The 23424-nt window shown below is 41.2% G+C and overlaps 1 protein-coding gene across 1 annotated transcript; it reads left to right on the top strand.

The window, feature by feature from the left end:
• Positions 1 to 738: 738 nt before the first annotated feature.
• SYNE3 (spectrin repeat containing, nuclear envelope family member 3) lies at positions 739 to 22212 on the top strand (the record flags this gene model as incomplete). The annotated part of the gene is given in 17 exon segments (XM_010289281.1): positions 739 to 889; positions 3804 to 3976; positions 4419 to 4631; positions 4633 to 4717; positions 9662 to 9823; positions 10565 to 10909; positions 12019 to 12155; positions 14102 to 14249; positions 15012 to 15194; positions 15465 to 15608; positions 16407 to 16541; positions 17522 to 17683; positions 18419 to 18582; positions 19550 to 19673; positions 19849 to 20004; positions 20668 to 20817; positions 22174 to 22212. Coding segments are annotated over 17 exon segments (2664 nt in total), but the record flags the coding sequence as incomplete, so codon positions are not given.
• Positions 22213 to 23424: the final 1212 nt, after the last annotated feature.

The following is a 23424-nucleotide window of genomic DNA, read 5'->3' as shown; positions in this document are numbered from 1 at the left end:
ATTGATTGGGAAGGGACAAGAGAGAGGGAGGGGGAAATTAAAAGCTTGGGGCCTGATCTGGAATAAAAGAAGTAGCAAAAGAAGAAATCCATCAGTGTTGCTATTCTCATGTGGTGGCTTGTGAGGGGTTTGTCTTGGCAGTTCCCGGCTAATTCCTGTTGCCTGTGTATCCAGAGGTTATTCAGAGAACCTCTCCATGGTCTCAACAGAACAAGTTAACTGAGGGCCTAAGCATCTGATCCTGATCTCACCAGCTTTAAAAGGTTTATATACCTCTAAATTAAGCATGTGCTGAAGTGATCTGCTAGTCTGGTGTCAGGTGCTCAGTACATGAGCCTGGAAGGGCATAGGGAGAGTTTTGTACTGACTAGGCTCTGGGAAGAAGCAGAAAGTGTTTGTGATTGGTGTAGCCAATCTGGAATACATCACAAACACTAGAATAATCTCATTTGAAAGCTTTGCATTAAATCTGTTTACTGTAGTCGAGCTTCCCACAGTTCCCCACCTTCTTTTTGTTTCCTGGTATATTTTCATTTGGGAAAGCTGCAGTGTGAATGTGTTCTCTGTGCTCAACTGAATCGCAATACTGCTACATTTTTTTGGTATTATTATTAAAAAGGAAGCCACAACATCACTAGCTTTTCTCCCTTGCTCCTTTAGATTGCCTTGAATGCATTCCTGTTTAGGTTTTAACCAAAACCTACTTATTTTCCTGTTTCTTATCCTTTCAGCTTCTTCGAATGCAATGACTCAGCAGCTACAGGATGAATTTGACAGTAGCGTGGAGAATGCAGAAGCTTGGATGAAGGCCATCCAAGAGAGACTGAGGATCAATGACAACACCAAGGGACCTCGATCTGCCCTAGAAGCCAGACTGAGAGAGACTGAGGTAAGGGAAAAGTGATGCAGTAGTTCAGAGGTGGCTATCACTGCTGCCGTTGTTACAGCAGTTATGGCTGTGAGCTCTGGAGTTTTCCATTAGGAAACTGTCAGCTGCCCCTGCTTGCTGGAATACTGGTCCTGTGTGGATGGGTTTACATCAGTGTTCTTTCTAATTTTTCCATCTGCAAAGTGTTAACAGACATTGTAGGAAAAGAGGATGGCAATTTGATCTCACAGGCTTCCAAGCTTTTCAGATTGATTTGGAAAACTAGCAGCAGGTTTGTCAAGTTGAGATGTTTACACTCTCCTATGAGCATGCTCAAACCTGAAACAATTGAGTCGCTGCTTGCAATTACCAGATAGTGATTTGCAGAAGTCCAGCATATAGTATGAGAGAATCAGATTACATTAGTGTTCCATCTCCTCCAGGACTCCAGCCCTGAGAGAGAAGATTGCAGTGTCCTCATAATGGGCTGTTCTAGAGTAATCCCTTTGTCCTTTTCCATAAACTCTGATGATAAGAGGGTTTACAGCTCCCCTTTATAATCTGTCTACTGAAAAGGGGAATGTTTTCATTTTTTTCTGGTCTTAATCTCTTGTATCACTCTTCTCACAGAGATCCCGTTGCAGATTGTGCCTGCTCTCTTACTGTGATTTCACATTCATTAACTTCAGATTCATTAGATGTTATCTTGTTCTGGTAATCTCAGAGAATGAAACACTCCTGTTTGTCCCATCTCTACCGTTCATGATTAGAGGGAGTGGTGGTATTTCTGTGATTAACACTGAAACTATTTTTATACTCATATTACCTTTAATTCCAACTAGTCTGTTCTTTAAATTAAATGGCTAAATCTTTCCCATCATTATTTACCCAAAAGTCTTTCTTTTTGTGTGTCTACTCATGTTTGGACTGCTTCTCCTGAAGTTGAACAACTCCAAAAAAACATTGCAGGCTTACATGGAGGACAAGGTTGTTTACAAGATGGTACAGCCGTGTCTTCAGTCTTTTTCCTTAACTGTAGCTCATCGGAGGCTGGATCTTGCCATCTGGAGTGATGGATGATGGCTAGACTTGCATGTCAGTCATGAAAATCTGAAGTATTTCCTCTCGGTCTATAGATTTATTTCTGCCTTTAAATTATTTTCACCCTTTCCTTTTGTCTGGGAAACTGTGATATGTACAGTCTAAAAAAACATGCAAGAAATACAGGAACTTGAGTAAGGAGAGTGGTAGTTTGGCAAAGGGGGTGCATTCATGGCAGAGATATCAAGACGTAAGGTTTAGAGGTTTGTGGTGATTTAATATGGCCTGAACTGAAGCCTGTTGACTTCTGTGGGCTTTGGAGGAGATCTATAACATGCAAAAAATCATGCTAGAAGATTTTTTCAATTCAGACTTTGGAAATTCATCATTGTAAAGAATAACAAGTATCTGTTCTCTCTTCCTGTGTGTACCTAATCTGCCTCCTACTCCCTCATCCTGCCTTCTTTCTGGGCCTGGCTTCCCTGTCCAGCTCACATGTCCTCATGATGTGCTGGCTGCTTCACCTATTGGCTGTTTTCAAATCCAGTGATCATTTTTCAGTTCCTTTTTTGCATCTGGCTTGCTTTTTTTTTTTTCATGCTTCCTTCCTGTGGTTTATTTTCTGTTAATTTGTTAATGAAAATGCCAGCCAAAGATAGCAATCATTTAAAAAACAGATCTGAAAAAGAAAAATGCCTGTACAGCCACTGCTTTCTCTCCAGCTGTTGTTTGCTTTCACTTGCTGGAAAAATGTCAGGCTTAAAATACAGCGTTACTCTTGATTTTTTTGTTGGGTGATAGCTATGACTTCTATTTGCTTTCTCTGCCCTACCCTTTGCCCTGCTTTCCTGGATTCTTTTAATCACACTTTTCATAGTAGATGGTTCGTCCAAACACCTGTTTGTATGTCACACGCAGATGTGCCATGTACATGCCAAAAGAACAATCTTTTCCCAGAATGTGTGACTGGAAATCCAAAGGCCTGTGATTTGGTCTCACCTTTGCAATAACTGACGTGATGTTTTTGAACAAATCCCATAGGTCTAATCTTTCCAAAAGTAATTGCTGATTTTGAACCTCTCAGTGTTTTCATTGTAGAAGCCTTTTCCTTCAGACTTAAAAGCCTGCAGTTTGCCAGGAGTTTGTGGAAGAACAGCAAGAAAAGCTAATGTAACGGTATCAGAAGTTTGCGTAAAGTGATGCTGAAAGCTGACATCCAAATTGGAACATAATTAATATGTTACATTGTACAGCACTTGTGCTGATTTTCCACCTCTGGGTAGAGGAAGAGAGTCTACTTAAAATTACATGGCTTAACTTTCAGTTCCTGGCATTCCAATTTGTGCAAGATACACGTTTTCACCAATTCGTAACTTAGCAATTTAGGGTGAAAGCAAAATTTGGTAGCAGGCAGAAAATTCCACTAGTTAATTTCTCCTGGCATGATTTCTGAGCCAACTTTTATTTGCAGTAGGAAGCCTTTTTAATCTGCTTCATGATTTCTTGTAGTAGAGCTTAAAACTGAGATGTTGCAGTGTACTCTGTGGGGTTTGCCTCTATGCTCTTTGGCAGGTGGGGGATAACAACTGGCATGTAGCAACATAGTGCTATAACTTTATAACAGCAGTGGAAACACAGCCAAAGATATCTGATAGAAGATGATCTGGTTTTTACAGCTAATTTAAATGTTTTTCAACTGCTATGTGGTTTTCAACTAAATTCAGTCCTTTAGGATGTTTAAGAATAAACAAGTCTGAAGAAAAGTTAATATTTTCCTTTCAGGAGAAGCTTTGCAGCAGGGACTTCATGATTCCTGGATAAAAACAAAGTTTAAATTTCATCAATTATACTTGCTTTCTTTTCATGCTTTCAGTCTCATTTGTTTTTCTCATAGAAAATACGTGCGCTGGAACCAGAAGGCAGCTTGAAAATGGACTCGATTCTTGTGAAGGCAGATGCTGCTCTTCGCAGCATCGATGAGGATAAGAAGCATGAGGTACTATCTAAACTGAAAGACATTAAAGCCTTGTGGGAAGAGACAGCCATATACATCACTCACTGTCACAGGTAAGACAAATGTACTCTTTGCACAAGGCTGCTATTTGGTGTGTTGAGGCAGTTGTCTCATACAGGGCTTCCATAAAGTGCTTCCTGCCTCTCTCTGCTGCCTGGATTGTAGATAGCAATCACTGCTAATCCCAGTCCCATGAGCATGTCAGGGACTGTGTGGGGAGAGAGGGCTGGTGGGACCTCAGTGCTCTCTGCCTTTACAGTCCAGCCCACCTCATGGTCTGGAATGATGAGTTTGGCCAGGCACAGGGACAGTGTACAGAATATTTTCTCCCCAAAGCAGCAAGGACCTGGGAAGTGAATCTGGACCCTCTGAAGCCAGAGCATCTTAAAATTGTTGAGAACTTTGTCCTTTGCTTTGAAGGCCTTCTAAGATTGCCAGTCACCACTACTCCCATCATAATTTCATCTAACGCATCTCTCTTGCTCTCCCCAACAGCCGTATTGAGTGGGTCTGGCTGCACTGGAGTGAGTACCTGAAAGCCCAAGATGAGTTTTACGCATGGATTCACAACATGAGGGTGACCTTGGAGCCTGACATTGAGTTGCAGCTTGGCTTAAAGGAGAAGCAGTGGCAGCTGAGCCATGCTCAGGTTCTGCTGAATGATGTCTTAAATCAGTCAGTCCTGCTGGAAAGGCTGCTAGAGGAAGCTTAGCAGGATAGGTGACCCCAGCGTTGATGAGGATGTTCAGAAGAAAATGAGGGTGGAATATGAAGGAATCAGGGAAGAAGCTCAGGTACACCTATGAAGAGTGGGAGGTATTCAGATTTCACCAATATACAGTATTGTTTGCTATCTGCTTCTTGAGTGATGGGTCTTACCTGGTAGGACTGCAAAAAGAAGCAGAGCTGAGGACCCCTGTTCTTTCAGTCAGTGGACTGTTTGCAACAGTCATCGCATCCCGAGATAAGCTGCTAACTGGTATGCTTACACTGTGTTTTATGGTATGTTGTTGTAAAGTAACTGCAAGCTGCTTGCTGCAACCTAGTGAATATTGGTTTAGGCCATCTCCGTATAAAGTTTGAATTGTTCCTCATCTTTCAGGACATTAGTGATCCTTGTGTAACCAGATGCAAAGTACCCATTCCCGGAGCCAGGGAATATTGCATGCATGCTCCCCTGTTGGAGGAAGTAGCATTTGTCCGGATCCAGAGCTGCACTCCCTGCCTGCAGCACTGGGAACCATGGAGGTGGGAGTCAGCTGTGGCCCAACACTGAGCTCAACTAGCCAGTTCCAGTATCTGAAAGATTTTCACTGCACACAGATACTAATTTTTGCCTGATGCTAATCTAGGTTGAACAGTTGTTAGATAGGCTGGTGTGAGACATCCTAGTTCATCTTTCAGTGCCAGTGATTTCCTTTGACCCTATTCCTGGGTAATGATTTCAAATAAGGCTTTATACTTTATACTTTTCACTTCTAAAATTCTGGTAAAGACAGGATTGGATCATGTGGCATGGCTGTGGGGCAGACATCTGCATGTGGGCAGAAGAATTCAGCTTCTTACTAGCCTAAATCTATAGAAATACTCAAAGGGATATTGAAATATGTAGGCACATCTATCCCTAGCATATAGAGATTAAAATCTAGTCTTTGTTGCACAGTGGCTTCCAGGAATTCCATAGGCTGGAATTACCTGGTGCAAATACAAATAATTTTCATTACATTGTTTCTGCTATCTGCCTCTGTCATAATGTTGCCTTCTATTTGTTCCCACACCTACACCCCAGTCCAGAACTGGAGCCTGATAGTGATTTATGCTCTCCCTCCCTGGGTGCTGTCGTACAAAGTTAACTTCAGATCACACTGTAAGAAAAACAACACTGGAGTGCTCATGCCATTGCTCTGCTTGCTCTACAGATACCTTTTCTGTTAAAAAAAACCCAAACCACCCTGAGCCTCAAAACAATGAAGAAACCTCCAAGCTGGCACCTTTCATGAGCATGAAATTCAGATATTTTTTAGCCATAAACTACTGCCAATAAGTATCTCCAAAAACCAGCGTATATTTGGAAATTCTGTAACTGCAGCTGCCACAGAGAGGCTGTAAAGAGACCAACAGACTTGAGCCTCAATACTGATTATTTGTGTTTCAAGGTAGATATCTTCATTACAAGGCAGTTGGCTTTACAAATAAGGAGGGTCCTGGGAATTCAGGTGTTGTCTATCTAGATTGCCATTTAAAATTCTCATTTAATCCCTTCTAACCAAGATTTGTCTTTGGTTTTGAAGCAGGAGACAGTCATTAGGTATTTTAATAAGGCAGTTCTTTCAAACAAGTCATTTGAATACTCAAAGCCAGAATGTGACCTCTCTGAGACTGGTTTTACATAGTGTAATTTCTTTAACTGACTTGGATACATGCTGGTGTAAATGAGATCAGGAAGTGGCTCATAGTACTTAGACAAAATAAGTCTTTATATCTCCAGCCAACTGAGACACTAGAAAAAGCTTTTCTTTGGCATTGGTTACAAATACCACATTTCATAGAAGGATGGAGTGAGAGAATCCAGCTAAGAAATTCTTCTTTCAGGAGGTATGGAACAAAGAAGGGAGTTGGGAAGCCTTGGATTTTGCAACTGAAGTAAATGCAGTGTTCATTAGCTAATGCCAAGGTTACAGGCACCTTGGGAATTGTGTTGGAAAGTATAACAGTATTTAGAGAAACCCTTCCACCTCTTCCAAAAGGAGGGAGGAATGAATGAAAGAGACGCAGGAGTTGTAAGGGGATTGCTCTGGCCCCTCACATGATGAGAGGCCAGGCTAAATGTGACTTGCAGTTGTCAGCTGAATGCCTGAGCTGCCTCCCAGAGGAGGCTTGCTGGTGTTTGTAGATTACACTTGTGTTTGAAGAGCATTTTTAGATACCGTGCAGTTGTCCAGCTCTTTCAGAAGGCAAGCTCTTGGACAGTGTTTCTAAAATGGTTTGCCTGTCTCTGGTATGAGCAGTTGGTGGGCTTTTTTTTTTTTTCTTTCTTAGTGCTAATATGTGTCCTTATCATTCCCAAATTTTAAAAAGCACATAATTTTCTTTTAATTACATTGACAGGTATATTTTTAGATGTGGCAGCCATTTCCTACGTGCTTGCCTAGTAAAATAACAATATGCAGAGGTATATGGTTGTGGGTTTTAGCATAAATGATGACTGAAGATGGTAACAAAACTTACGATATACAGTTTGTTGATATGTAGTCAAATATATCAAATATGTCTAAGCACATCAAATTAATTTCAGTCTATGTTGTCTCTGTTAACTGAAACACAGATATTTCTAATTTCAACACTCACATACCATAGAGCTAGACTAAAAGCACCAGGAAGGGCTACAGAAGCTTGCTGTACTTTATTTGAGATCCCACAGAGGGATTTAAAGCTGGAACTTTCTTTATGTGCTCTAGATCACCCTCCAGAGGAGACTCGTTTGCCTTTGCTGACTGTGAAGGGAGCTTAGGGGAGGAGAGGTTTCCTATGCCTCTGTCCATCCTCCTTGAGAACCCGGGGCTGGGCATATCCTGCCCAGACACATCTTTGCTGCAGCCCAAGGCAAAACCCATTCTCCAGGGCCATGTCCTTGCTTAATGTCTCCTCACGTCAACCACATGCATGTGGAGATTGAGTTTAACACTGTCCTGCCCCCTGAACAGCTAACCTAACAGAAGCAAGTGATACCATATTTTCCATCATTAGAAAGTTTCCCTGCCTAACCTCTTGGGGGAGGGGGGTGTCTTGGCCAGCTCTTTGTAAGACTTTTGTTTGACAGCTAGCACAGTCTGTCCAGATCCATGGCATCTCTTTCTTGACCTCACGGGCCAGCGGGAGTATGCAAACTGTGCGCTCCTTTGTTTTTGCTGAATAGCCTGGCCAGAGGTGGGTCATTCAACTTCCTTTATAACCCTCTATATATTAGCGTAAGACTTTTGAGTTTAATAATAGCTCCACTTTGTTACTCTGACTTGCTCCCTTTGGAGCTTGTCAGTGCAACAAGTTAGCCTAATTCCTTGGAATCAATAAGCTTGGGCTGACTTGTTTCACTTCCATATTTGGCCCATTTACACCACTATAAGATTGCATTCTTCAAGTCCCTAACTTGAGGTCAAAGTGAGAATCATATAACCTCTGCAGATTTGAGAATCAAGGCAAGGGGATTTAGCAAAGAAGTGAGGTGCTCTGCTGGATACAGTTAGAATTCAGCTTTTTGGTCTCCTCCAAACCCATGCTTGCATAGGTGGTGCTGTTAAAGGTCCTGCCCCAGTAAGTAGGCAGCATTTCATCCTCCATGGGAAGCACCTGGCCCTTAGCTGTCCCTCTTTTATCCCAAAGCAAGTAAACTAACTTTAGGGGAGCCACTTTTGCACAAGTCAGCAGAGACTGCAGTGGTGGTGTGGAAGACAGACTGGTGTGGTGCCACCTGGAGGGTGGTGGCTTTGTACTGCACCGTGGGCATAAGCTGTCCCAAAGGTGAAGGGCGAAGTGCCAGCGGGACCACCACCCAACAGCACACGGGAGATCCCCTGGTGACTGATGCTCATGCCACTCTCTGCTGGCCTGGCTGGAGAAAGGCTGACAGGACTGAGATGGCCCACTGCCACCTCAGGCAGGTTGACAGGTGTGGGGACATGCCCAGAGCTTCACAGAGACAAGGGAAACGCAGAGGGCATTGAAACTCTGCCCACCATTGCATCTATCACCCTACTCTCTGTGGAGGGCAGCTGGGATGAAGCTCTGCTCAGAGGCATGGGGTGTGTCCCATATTACGCAAAATGAAACTCAGCCCGTTGCCTGTGACAGCAAAGCCTTTCAAGGGTGCTGCAAGCACTAAATGGACTGTACACAGAACAATTCATTTCTAATGTAGCTATAGTGTACCTCAATTGCTCTCCATGCCAACTGGTGAAGAGCACAAAAAATCAGTCTGATTTTGTAGGAAATAATACTTAGGTGGGATATTACACCGGTGAAACAACACATTCCTCGTGATTTGTGTGAAGTTTCCTTTAGCAAGGCCTAAACTTCAGCTGACAAACAAAGATAGTCTGAGCAAGTGTGACTCTGCCTTGTTGTGATGGGTGCCAGACTGGATCAGCGGGGAGCAACTGAATGGTCTGTGATAGCCCCACAGGATAGTTAGTGATGTGCTAATTGAATAAGTGTGAAAGTTCCTCGTCTACATGATTGAAGGTGATGGTCACTTTCCATACAGCCTGCTTAAATAATGAACACTTTAAAACAATTTGCATGCCCCTAGCACAGTCTCTCTTATTCTCATTTTGAGAGATAGGCAAAATCAATCTGTTTTGTGCTTATCTTTATTTTTAACCAGCATGGGGAACATAACAGCTTGTCTCCCAAAGACTTCTGTCTCTTCTTTTTCTAATGAGAGAATAGGAAGTTTTGGAAAGGAGAGGCTAGAAAGTCACCTGAGAGGACCTTGCAGTTTGTCTCCTTGGAGAGTAGCCATTGACAGCCTAAAGCATGACCCAGATGGGGACAAGCCTTTATGTACTTTTGTGTTCTGTTTCTTGAGGTGAACTGGACTTCACCTCTACCTCACCAGTGGAGGCCAAGTGCTGTTGAGGCTCACAGAAAGGGACTCTTGTTTATACATTCTGGGTTACAGTAGAAACGAAAAAGAGCCAGATAAGCACTCTCCTCACAGCTTCTGATGTCTCTTGTTACAGAGCAGAGTGAAACTGCTTGAAAAGATAACCAGGGAACATGAACAGTACAGCGCTAACGTCAACCAGTTTCAATCGTGGCTGAATGCTGTGACAGAAAGATTAAACTGCTGCATTGGAGAAGCAACCAAGTCTTCGGCAGAGGACAAGTTAAAGACATTGAAGGTCCTTAAACTATATAATTCTAACAAGGAGCTAGGATTGTTCATTCTTCATGCCTGTATATGTTTCTCAAACCATACAAGGATGTACTTGAGAAAAGAATTACACAAACAACATAGGTGGTGACTGTAACATGGGCTAGGAGAGAAGAGTTGTATCAGGTCCTGAAACTTGTTAGCACGTACGGTTCTCCCAACTGTAGTATGAGTCACAGACTGGTCTATTTTATTTTTTTAAAGCCTAATCTCCTACGGTTATGTGACTCTTTGAGAACCTTGCCCTTTAAACTTGTTTAAATGAATTATACTTGGTAAACATGATCCAAATAGAGCCTGAAGGCTCACAGATTTCGAGAGTTTAGAGCTGGTGATAAAAATACCAGTTTTGAGAACAGTGTCCAATATTTTGGTGCTTAAACTGTTTAGCTTTAAATATCTCAGAGGTATGACTGTTAGTATTTCTTCGTGCCTGCAGTTCCTGTTTTCTTTGTCAGGGACCCCAGGTGACAAGCATTTATGAAAATCAAGCCAATATTTTCAGAATCATGGCAGTTAGCATTACTCAGAAGGCAGTCAAATGACCAACTGTGGCTTCTGGTCACTTGAAAAAAGATGTGCTTTGAAATAAGAAGTGAAGAACAAAATATGTACAACCAGGAAAAGTGATCTTTTTTTCTTACTGCTTCCAGCTTTTTCCCCAACCTCCCATTCCTGCAGCTAATCTTTATTTAACTTCTTTCTGCAGGAAATTGCCAAAAACATTAGGAGCGGTGGAAAGAAATGGAAGCACCTTGAAACTCAATGTGCAGAGGTGATTCAGAATACCTCCCCACTCGGAGCTGAGAGAATGAAGGATGAACTTGAAGAGCTAAGAAAAGCTTTGGAGAAGTTGAAACTGCTGGGTAGTGAGGAGGAGGAGAGATTGCTCAAGATCCAACAGTCAGAAAGTGCCTATGAGTCCCAAGCCAGACAATTAGAAGCAGACATCCAGGAGCTGAGAAAAGATCTACAAAGACTAGAAAATGACTTGGACCCTGGGGAAGGGGAAAAGACTGAAGATGAGTTTGTAACTCTGTGGAGAAAATGCAATGTAAGTTGTTACCCTTTGTATGCCTAAAACCAGCGGCATCAAGTGCAGTCATAGATTGAACACACATAGTCACACCCGACAGGTACCTGTCCCACTGGTTAAAGGTGATAAGGAAAGAGTATGAGTGTGTATGAAACAGACTGAGGAAAATGTGAATAGCAACAATGGAATCAAGTAGTCTAACCTTTATCTCACTCTGCACAGAGGGAGCAGGGTTGGAAGATGTGTTGGAGCTTGTGTCTTGAGTTCAAAGAGACCATATGCAAAAAGAGCACAATACAGAGTAAACGACACAATTTGTTCTACTTAAAAAGAAGCAGGAAAATAATGCCTCACTGTATATACAAATACATACATACATACACACACAAACTATTTCTGTATTATAGCTTTCACCTGTATTCCTTTACTGGCAGAGACATCTTTATTCCTAAGAAGTACCAACTTTGTAGCGATCCAGTATTTATACCAAAATCAATCTGTTGAAAAAGTGGATGCAAAACGTTTGTCACACATAAAACAGATAAGAATCTTTACCACTGATTTCCTCTTGAGGGCTGGTTTTGCATTTATTATCTCTTCTCAAAGTGCCTTTCATTGCTATCTGTATGTCTAGAACTCAGCGGGACTAGCTGGGAAAAGTATATGCAAAAATGATCCACAAAATACAGACTGGCTCAATCCAGCTACATTTGCATGGTTTTTATTGATTTTGTTTCCCTATGTCACTCTAGAATTAACATTCTATGTGAGTCTTTGAGAAAGATCTGTTCATGCAAACAGACATAGTTAAGACTGCTCAAAAAATGTATCTCATCTTATATACCTCAATCAGTGAACTGAAACTGAGCCTGTTTTGTGATTCACTGGGTTCAAACAGGGAACCCTGCAGATCGGATGCAGAGGGTAGGCAGTGTGAGGAGAGGGAGCCTGCAGGAACCAAACTGTTCCTGAGAATGTTTTCTGCCTTAACAAAGCCCATGTTCCTTACAACCAGGAAAAAAGGCAGCAGAAAGGGGACTTATTCATAAGAGAGACAGCCTTCTCTCTTCATTTCATATGCCAGATGCTACATAAGGTGTGATCTGTTCATTATTTTTATGATTAAGGCAACGAGAGCAGCTCTGGCTGCAGAAGAATCCAAGGTTGAGAGGCTGAAGGCTCAGCTTAAGGAACTGCTACGGTTTTCCCAAGATGTGCAGCCACACGCTGAGAGTGTTGTCTCTGCAATACAGCAGTATCAAAGGTAGTGGGAAGTCTGATTATGCTGGGGGAGTGGGGGGTATCTTCTCTCTGACATGGAAGGGATTAAGGGCCTAAGAAAAAAGTGATATACTACGGTCCAATTGTAGGTGACAGGTAGAAAAGAAAGGCTTTTGCTAATTACATATGCCTCCACATTTCAGTAAATCTGTAATTTTAGCCATTTCCTAGGAGCTGTAGGCTGCTGGTCATTTTCAGGCAATGATCTTGCATCATTAATGTTGTGCATGGTTTGAAGAAAATTAGATTGTTGGCAGCTAATTTGATCTTCTTAGCATTTTATAATAATAATTTAGTATTTTGCTTGCCTTTCATGACAGCAACTAGAAAATCAGGACAGGAGCTGTAATAGTAAACGGTTCAGAAGAATTATGGCCCTCCCTTGTTGAGTTTGTTGTGGTGACTCATCAGCCTTAGCAATTACTTGGCAGAGTTTATTCCCCTTCTCCTGGCAGCATGTATGCATGATTCCTGTTTTCAACTCGCCTTGGGTTGGAAACTCTGAAAGTTTAGCCTCTCCCCAGACTTCAGTGTTTCCGTTTCCAGGCTGCCTGGGATCAGGAAGTAAAGAAGCTGCAGCAAATTTTGCAAACTAGAAGAAAGGATCTTTTTTTTAAGGAAAAAGAAAGGTCAGTTTTTCTTACTGTATCCAAGCTTATCTTCCTCTGTCCAGTGCACAGTATGCTGTCCTGCTGGAAGGTTTATAGGTCATTATGGGAAAGGATTTCAGTTTAAAAACTAACAAACGATGTCGAAAGAGAAGCAGCGAAGGCAGGGGACTTGCCTCTGAGTAGAAAATGGCAGCTGCTCTTTTGCCAGCTTCTCTCCAAAGCTTCTTTGCAAAGCCTGGCAGCTTCGTGCTGAGTCTGGCAGGGGCAGCAGAGCAAATGGCAAAGGACATGTAATGTCAGAACTTTCTATTTGTGGAGCTTTTGGCCTTGCAAGCTTGCCTTTGTTTAGCTCCTTAACATCCCAGTGACACAGGTAAGATTATTGCTTCTGTTTTTATAGAAAAACAGTATTAACCTTGGTTGGCATTGCTGGTGCCTGCCTGTTTTGCGAATTTGCAGGATGCTGTTCTGATAAGAACGTACAGTTTGGGCTGCATTTCTATCAAATAGGGTTCTGCAAACTGGGAGGTCAGGAAAGCTGAGAATAACAGGAGGCAGCTGCTTGGGGTGTGTCACTGCGAGGCCTCCTTACTCAGCTGTATTTTGGATAAGCTGTTGTAAGAGAAGCCTGGATAATTAATGAATGTGTGCTGATGCTTGTTTTTTATATAGTTTTTTATACACACGCATTTATAGTTGTGCATGTATGTGTATACATATATAAAAAAATACAAGGCTTTTGTCAGAATCACCTATGTATGTCAATATAAATATAAGTGGTTCTGAAAATTTTGAAAAAATGTATATCAGAAAAAAATATGTATTCTTTTTTTGCAGGTAACACAGAGCGATCAAAGATTTCTTAATGTAATTTTTTAAAGGAACAAAGACTCAGTAATATGTAAAACAATACAGGCAACTGCAGTTAAATTCTAAACCCTCTTGTGTTCCTCCCATCAGTCAGTGGGACTGCTCCAATAATATGATTTGTTAAATCAAGCTGTTGATAGCAGCCAAGAAAGATCACATACAAGGGGAGACTGCTGGCTGCTCGAAAGGCAAAGTAATTCCTGATACACAGTTGCACAAGAGACAAATGTGTCTTACGGCTTCTAAATAAAGTTTTGTTGGGTGTCTCTGACTGACACAGCAGCTGTCAGTATGCAACACCAGGCTCAGACAGTAAAAAAAGACTGAGGCTTTTGTGTTGGTTACGGTTTACACACGAGTATTGTGTTAATTCATGCCTTGATGAATAGGATGTTTGGACTTGGATTTCTTCATAATCCTTCTCTCGGCTCTCACTTTATCCTTGCAGTGTTAGAGGCAAGACATCTAAAATGAGCACTGACACAGAAACCCAGCTGAGAAGACTCTTCCAAAATCCCCTGCAAGATTTTGAACAGTGGAAGCCATCGGTCCAGATGCTCCTGGAGACTCCGGAGCCAGCGCTGGCTCACATTGAGGTAGCAAACCCGTTACTAAGTTCAGAAACCGATACTTGTTTTGTGTTTGCCCAAGCTATTCCAGCAGCTGCCCGCATACAGCTGCGGGACAGCAGCAGCTGGAAGGGCCTTTCCAGTACGGCAGGAAACCCCACAGCATGGAGGCAAATACTTGGCTTTAGCTGTATCAGGATGTCTTGCTTTCTGCCCTCCATTTGGTTAACTGGAGTTGTCAACTGAATAGGCTGAATTAAAGTGCTAGGTATCTTTAACAATGATGATAAGATTGTTTAGCATTAGCCCAGATCTCCCTGGACGGGAAGTCTGTGGACTCTTAAAAAGTGTGTAGTAATATGGTTGTGGGATTATAATGCACGATTTCTGCATGTGCCCAGCAAGATGTGTTTGTTAGTCATCCCTGTGATCTCCAGAATGTGTCTGTGAACAGGGATGGAGTCTATCCTCGGGATGAGCATTCAAGCTGTCCTTTCTGTTGGTTGTTTAGGCCTCTCCTCTGCACAGACAACTCTTTCCATAGTACAGCTTTCCTCTATTTCTGTTCACAAAATGGATGCAGCCCTGGTGCTTCTAACATTATCAGGAAGACTTTTCCTTTAACTGGGCACTGTCCAGGTACCTTCTGTTACCCCTTGTTGGCCCAGCATGCTGTTTTTACCTGACTTTGTCATACTGCTTTGGTTGTGTGACTTGTGTGAGAGTAATGTGGTTATATGATTTTAATTTTTTTGGTATGATTTCACTGGAAGAATTTTTCTCCTTTAGGCTGCTCTAGCTGAAAGCTCCCAGTTCAAAGAGAAGTTGATGACATTACAGCTGAAGAAGGATTTGCTAAACAATGTCCTTGGTGAGGAGAAAGCAAAGTCTTTCCTGCAAGAAGTAGCTGAAGCTTCAAAGGAGAGAGAAATTCTACACAAAGGTCTGCTGCAAAGCAAAAGCAAACTCCAGGTGAGCTTCAAAGCCCATATATGGTCTTTATCCGTGACAAAGACAATGATCAATCTTTTACCAAGACAGTTTTATAGATATAAATTGAGTACTAACCAGCTGTACCAAATCCCTTTTTCTAGGCTGATAAAATATTCAAATAAATTTGTGATCTGTTGCGTGGTGTAGCTTGGTGTTTGTTCTGAGTATGAAATTGGACATTGACAAAAGATGATGCCAAGGGGTATATGTTGAATGCTGGATCTTTTTTCTTCATCTTTCTCCATCTAGAATTTGATATCACAACATAAGGACTTTGATGCTGGTTTTGCACCTTTGCAGAAGAAATTATCTGCCATCAAAGCCAAATTAGATCTAGAGAAGGAACCGCGGCCTGACCTCTTGGGTAAAAAGACACAACTCCAGAGACTCCAGGTACATTACAGTAATGTTTGACTGTGATATCCTCAGGTAATTGTGGTCTTGTTTGTTCATATTTCATTAGCATTAGGAATTCAGTACCTTGTCCCCTCAATTGATTATGTGTTAAATAATTTTGTTTGGCCCAGTTTATAGCATGGAATAAATGAAATTGAAGCAGTGCAGCTGAAGAACTGGCAAACTGGGCTTGAGGGAAGGAACAAGCAGCTGGAAGCTGTTGGTGCCATACCTTCTTGGGCTAGTTTTATTGTTAAAGAAGGTGTATTCTGATACATCCCACTAGGAGCAAAACTGCAGAAGATAACCTGAACCAATCTAACTCCCTCCAAAAGCAGGGGGTTCCCATTGTCCCACCTCCTTCTTTATCCCCCCACCTCCTGCTCTTTACCTTGTCACTGCTTTGACACGTGCTGGATTTACTCTGTGGGTTAATTCAGCTGGCCAAGATAAGAAAACAATAATCAACAAAAAAAAATTACCATTTTCCACTTCGTTAGTGGTTTGAACTGGTTCAACAAAGGGTCCAACATGCAGTAGAGCCTGTTCAAGGCATGCAGTGGGACTACATAGCTGGGAGAGGGGAGAGAAGAGCAGGAGGGGAAGAAAGAGGGGATGTGAGACTTCCTTTTCACCATGGTGAGCTACAGTGTTTCAGCTATATGGTGCCATTTCACCCTTGGTGACCACGTGTTATCACCATAGTTCTTTGCAGTACTTAGCTTATTATACTATGTCTCCTCTGGCAGCTACTCAGTGACATTACCCATATGGAATCTGTCTTTTTGTCTGCAGATGATCCAAGATGACTTGGCAGAGCTTGCGATTCAAATGGAGGAGGTAGAGAAGCTTGTTCAGTCAAATACCACACACAGGCATGAAATGAACCAACTTTCAGCTGACGCTCAGGCCCTGAAGAGATCATTGGAGGTAACATGAGGAAGAGTTTTTAGTTGCCTGAGGAGACGTCATTTTAGTTGCCTGAGGAGTTGTCAGTTGCCACTGTTCAAAAATACAAAAAAATCTTTGAGCATATGAGATTATATGCTTTGAGTGACAAATATATTCATTTCAGGGGAAGAAGGCACTGAATTCTTAACCAGGATTCTCTGATTATCTGTAATGTGATTTCCCTTTGGGATAGGATACCATCCACACAGATTTTGTATCTATATAAATTATTTCTGGAGTGGGCCTGAGATTTCTGACTGAAAGACCTCATAGTTATATTATCATGGAAGTGCTTGGACTTCTTCACAGATTCCTGGATAGTGGTTTTGTATAAAACTGTTTGGTTTTCTATAGCTTTGTGACCTAAAAGTTAATGAGGGAGAAGTGTTGCAATTGCATAATTACTTGTTTTGACCTGAGGCATTTTGTAGCTTGTAAACATAGCTGTAAAAGGACCTTCCAAAGCAGTCTCAGAAGAAGAGCTTATAAAATTACCTTGGTTATGCAGTTCACCATAAAAAAACATATGATAAAGTGTTACCATAATATGCACTGTGGAATTCTAGTTTCAATCTCAGTAATCCCATTTATCGCTGATCTGGACTTTTGACAAAATAGTCTGCGCAGTCCTTTCTAATTCAGGGAAGTATAAGATGTATTCAGTATTGATTGAGGTATAAAAAAAACCCCCAAACATATTCTTTATTCTGTTTCAGTTGAAAAGAAAGGGAGCTATTCTAGTGCTTAATGCCCCCCCATGTGGTTGAATTCAGGCCTGCAGGAGTTTGTAGGTGCTTTCTATGCCACTGATGCTAAAGGATAAAGTTTTTTGTGTCTCATTAGGAGCTGTTTTTTCCCTTTTTGCCTATGAGATTCTGTGCCAATAGTCAGTGTTAGATCCAGTAATGAAGCTGCTTTTTTTCTGTGTTTAGCTGCTGACATATTTTTATCATTTGCAGAGGATGATACAGCAGAGTGAAGGGCATGTTCAGAAGCATTGGGCATATAATGACAAACTTTCAGACCTCCAGCAGTGGATCACAGTAACCACGGAGAAGATTGGCTCCTGCCAGGGTGCTGATGGAGAGCAGACCACCGAGGGCAGGGTGGAAGACCTTGAGGTGAGAAAAGCATCTTAGTGTAAGATGTTAATTATTCACTTTGCAGCATTCGGACATTACGGGTGGGGGTATTCTAGCGAGGGTTTCCTGGATGGGGAGAGGAATGATCGTTTGCTCCTCCTGCAATAACTGTTGGTTGCTGCTGCCTCCCTGCTTTGCCCTGTGCTGTGAGATGTGTAGCTAGTTAACAGATAAGAACAGTGAGAAATAGTTAAGAATGATTGAGACAGATAAAGTATTATCAAAGGATAGGTGATCTTAAAAAGAGCTCTTCCTGCCACAGTGATCCCTCTGGACAATACCTACTTTTGCCTATATGTACTCATCGGTACATTCAACATTATTACTCTGCCAGCTGACCTTATACTGTGTTGAACTGAGCTGTTCCACAGCTGCTAGCTTTTCCCTGCATAGCAGTATTTGGCATGCTAGATTCACTCCGGCAGGTTGCTTCATCTGGCAGCTTTTGCCTTCATATGGGAAACTAAGATAGCTCACAGGAAGGGTACAGAAGGGGTGCATTGGCAGCTTGCGCCCTTTAAGTTTTGCCATCAGCTCTTTGACCTGTGTTGGCTCTTTGCAAGAATCCACAGCATATTTTTTTTCCCGCTAGGTATGTTCTAGCTAGAGCCAACAGAACCAGCATAGTCCCGGACTGAACATGGCCTTCAGTCTGACATAGCCTCTGCTTTACCCAGGATACCTAGGAGTAACTGTAAGGGCTGTACGTTTCAGAGATGGCTAGCTGAGTTTCCAGATAAGGAGATCCAGCTACACCTTGTGGAAGCTCATGGCCAGCTGGTCATGGAGAATTCTTCCCCAGAGGAGACTGCCCATGTCCAGGCAGAGCTGGATCAGCTGAAGGAGTCATGGAGATCACTGAAGGAGATGGCAACTAGGTAAGTGCTCATGTACATCTTTCTTATGTCCCCTTTAAGGAGATGCTCTTTACTGCTATATGGCCAGGCACACTTGATGCTTTATGCTCTGTGCTGTGAAAGTGAACAGCTGTGTTACAAGGCTAGGAGCAAGATGAGATTTTATTTAATCATTTGTAAACTGGAAATCATTACTTTCAAGAAAACCATTTTAGAGAATTGGGGACCAGAGCAGTCTCTGAAGCTGCCTTTACCTCATGCTTGGAGTAGGCAGTGTCTCCTTAGGACCTGGCTCCCCATTGTACTGCCAGTCTGTATCAGAGGAAATGGGACATAGACTGGGTGACTGCTGCTCTTCTGCCACACCTTCCTGTTCTCACTGTGTGATCTGGAGATATATCGAAGGAGGCTATATCTGCACTGGGATTTGTGCCTTTTGCAAACCTGCAAGAGTGTAAACAAAGCTACAATCCTCCCTTAGCTGGCAAATATGGACTTAATTTGTTTTGCCCTCATTGTGCAGTGTCAAACTGCTGCTTATATTTGCTAGCCTGTATTAAAATGTAATACTATGCTACATGTGTGAGAATATTCATACATAGTGTCAGAATAAGTATAAAAATAGAGTGACTAATTTGAGGAAAACTTGATTGTACTGCCAGCTGTTACCAGAGTGGAAGGTGTATTGTCAAGGTAGGTTTTTGGTTTTTTTTGGTCCTTCATTCACCTGAATAAAAGAAAGCAAAACACTTGAAAATGCTAGAACTAGAGGACTGGTGCTGCTTTGAGATACTCCTGTCTTGATCTTATTTTGTTAAAAAGCTGTTGGAAATAACTTTAATAGTAATAGTGCTATTAATAGTAATAATAGTATAATTATAATAGTGCTGTTTCACCAGAGGTGTCCCCTCATGGCCCCAGTCAAAATGTGAATGTCTTATCATTAAATGTTTCACTGCACTGATGTCTCTCGTTTTGTGTTTTCAAGTCTTCTCAAAAAGTGGCAGTTAAATAGACCAGTGGCTGATAAGAAGAAAATAGCATCTGTGGACAGAAGGTGGATGTCTGGACCTGCCTTCCATCTTTTAGACATAGATCCCAACCATAAGCAGGTGAGAGGGGGACTCTGTATCTGCCTTCATATCAGCTTCACAAGAACAATTTTAATTGGCTTCATCTGATACTATGGTTACAAAGTTGGAGGTTAAGATCTTGCAATCAAGTCTTCAGAGGAAACATCTAACATAACAGTAAGGGCTTTTTTGTTCCTGTTGCTCTGTAATCTAGGAGAGGAAAGGAGAAGGGCAAAATATGAGCAGCCACTTGAAGCTTCTACACAACTTTGAAGAGTGGTTACAAGGAGAAAACACCAAACTGACCAAAATTCTTGCTGCGACTTCATCGTCCACAGAGGAAATTAAGGCACGCCAAAGCAAACTGGAGGTTAGTTGTCAGGGGGTGAAGATGGAGACAAAGATTGTAGTAAGTGCAAATTCTTTCAGAGTTAAAAACAAAACAAACAAAAAAAGCCAAGCAACGCCCCCCCAACCAACCCACAAAAAACCCCACGAAACAAACAAAAAAAAGCCACAAAACAAACAAACAAAAAACAGAACAACAACAAAAAAACACTACACTCTCTGCTTTAGGAGACTCTATAGTAGCTGGAATTTAGGACAAGTATTTCACCATTTCTACTGAGAAAGGTCTGCCAGAGCCAGAGTGGTAGAGGGAAGAGAGCAACCTGGCATCTACCTATTGGACTGGACATTTCCAGTGTGGTATGGCAAAGCTATTCGTTAAAAGCAGCTGATTAAAATCAGTGCCTGGTGTTTGGCCTCACTCTATTGAATATAGCCTGATGCAATGACAATGGATGCTGTAAGAAATTAAACAAACAGAAATATCCAAGGCTACAGGAGTCCTGCAGATAGATGAGTGGCTCTTTTATATCATTTCAGTCCAAAGAAGCGATAACAAAAATGAATGCGCTATTCCAGAGTACCGAGTAGTTTGATTTGGTAACACTGGTCTTTCGAATGCTAGATTTAAAAAGTGGGGCCTTCTTAAATTCTGAGTTGCTGCTGACCTTGTCTTTGCCTGCAGGAGCTACAGTCTCGTGTGCCTGATGGTCAGTGTCTCTTTGAGGACCTTCTTCATCTTCATCCTGTCGTTGGAAACTCTGAAGATCTGGAGGACCTGCGTTACCGATGGATGCTCTACAAATCTAAACTGAAAGAGTCCATAAGCTCAGCGGTAGGTGACAGCACTCCATTCACAGTTGTAATCTCTGCCATTGCTCTTCTAGGTTGCCTCACATTGCTAGTCATAATTCAACAGTACGTGTGTGTCGTGTGCTTAACTGAAATGTCCTTTAGTAAATGTCATCAAAGACAGAACAAACATAGCCATGTATTTATAAATACAACCACAAATATTCTTGTGTTAAAAGAAGAGTTGTGCACTATCTTCTTCCCTTTGTAAGCAATGTTCAGAATATTTCTTAAAATGGAAGGTTCAAAACAGAATGACAATTGGCTGTTGTCAAAGATGCATGTTGTTGGGGACTGTGAGATGTTTGTTGTGTGAATATTTTGGTTATACATCTAGTTCTGGCCACATGGATTTCTATCTTTTTGCCTTTTCTCCAGACAACATTCTGCATTGAATTATCTTTTTTAACAGTTCCGGCACTAAGAATGTATTTACTGTTCATTATTTGTGTCTTTTGCTGTGAGAGAGAGTGATCAGAATAGACGCTGACTGACCTGAGTCAGAAAGTAACTGTGCACAGAAGGACTTAGTCCTTTTTGAAACTGTCTTTACGGGCTAAGGATTTGGAATGAAATGGAGGTATTAATGCAAGAACCAAGCGATTAAAGAAGTTATGGAATTTTTCTGCATAAGACATGCTAAGGATGGCAGAATTCATCCCCATATATAAGATATTCCAGGGCATGCCAAAGATACTCTCACGTTCTTAGTGTAAACATACATAATTAACATTTTTCTGTCTTAACTACATACATTATGTGTTCAACTTCAAGATACCTTAATCAGCTGATTAGACTTTACAAGTGTGCATTTGGTACTTGTATGCAAGTGTTTTGGAAGGTATCTGAACTCAAATACTTAAAATTTGAGGCACCGGAAAATTTTATGCAAGGGAAACCTTGTCTTCAATTCCAAAGTTTACTTAGAATATAAAACCTTTAAAGTGCATGGAAGTTAAGCATGATCTCTAATTATAAAGAGCATATTTCTAAGAATTGTTTGCCATTGATTGTAGTGAGTTATGCTTTGTTGATCAAAACCTTGTGTAAGCATAAATATAGTCAATAGGTGTCAGTAAAGTCAAAGCTATTGCTGGGTAAACTGCTCATCTGATTCAAATGGTCAAGAATCTGAAAACATTTCAGCTTTCTGCTAAATGTGTGTTAAAAAGCTCATTAAAAAAATTTCCTGCTGGTTCACTCTATCCAGGTGGCCGTGAATGTGAAACAAACATCCCATGTGAGGTGAATACTCATTTATAGGCTCCACTCTCCACTGGGATTTTAAGTTCATGCTTTTTCATTTTTCTTTTTTTTTTTTTTTTTTTTTCCTAAACAGAGTCCTGGATCTTTGGAAGAACAAGACAGATTCAGAAAGGTACGACAGTTTCCTATCATTAAGCTAAAAAAATGTTTGATCAGACATTTTGCAGATAATTATTTTAAATTAAATTTTTCTAAAGATTCTTGAGGTTAATTTGCTTATTAAGAACCTTTCTTAAAGCTGTTTATTTTCTCCAGATTTTAAAAGAAAAATTATTACAGAGTTTTTATTCTTGAGCTATGGTTACTGCATCTCTAGAAGCTAAATATCCATCTCCTGGGAAGAGGTGGGGGGGAACTCAGTTTTTATACATCTACATGCTATATGAACTTAATTCATTTTTCAAAAGAGACTAAGGAAAAGCCCAGATCTCTCTCTAAAGGAGTTAGGGGGCCAAGTGCCTATAATAATTTTTAAAATGGAACTTCTAATTCTTTAGACACTTCTTAAAAAATTGTTTTGGATCATTCAGACCACCTTTTTTCTAATGCAGAAAACCAGAGAAAGTCAAGAGATTTGTCTAATGTTATTAGACTAATCCTTGTTCTAAGCAGCAGAATTCCTCCTGTGAAGGATTTTCTTTTGGAAGTGATGACATAAGGAACAGAAGCAGTACAGGAGACGATAAGGAGAAGCTTAAAGAAAACAAAATGCTGCCAGTTTCTTATTAAACCCGAGCAGCATTTCTGATTGCATTTTCATAAAGCCAGCGAGTTTTTCTGTTGACCTGAGCAGCGTTGAACTAAGTCTTTTCTCTCTGTCACAATTTGTTTTGTTTTTAGACACTTTTAGCTTCTACTTTGTACTGTCATCTTATTTTCCGTTTGTTTTCAGAAGGAATAAAATAAGGCATTATTTGCCCAACACAAAGTAGATGATTGGATGAATAACATGTTGCAGGAACATAATCACATAATTATCTCAAGCTAAATCAAACTCTTGATTTCTCCTGTTGCAACATCTCTTTAGAAGAGAACAATATTTAAAGGGTACAGTACAGTGCACTTCTAGTATGGCCAGAAATCAAGACATTCCTCACTCTGATGAGATATTCCTCTGGTACTCAAATCTGGAGTAACATCTCCAACATTTTTCCCCAACAAAATATTGACCAATTTAAGGTAGTTTTCACACATCCCTGGAATAGTTTTTGCTGCAGTTCAGCCTTCCTGAAAACCCCCAAGGAGTTTCTGTTCTTGCCTGTCTGGCTCAGCATTAATTGTTCAGTACTGTTGGTCATCCAGTAAGGTCACCAGAATTTTTCAG

The sequence above is a fragment of the Phaethon lepturus genome, unplaced genomic scaffold (assembly GCF_000687285.1).
Source record: "Phaethon lepturus isolate BGI_N335 unplaced genomic scaffold, ASM68728v1 scaffold26866, whole genome shotgun sequence".
Classification (NCBI taxonomy): domain Eukaryota; kingdom Metazoa; phylum Chordata; class Aves; order Phaethontiformes; family Phaethontidae; genus Phaethon; species Phaethon lepturus.
Note: the sequence above shows the minus strand (reverse complement) of the source record. Positions and strands in the feature narration are given on the sequence as shown.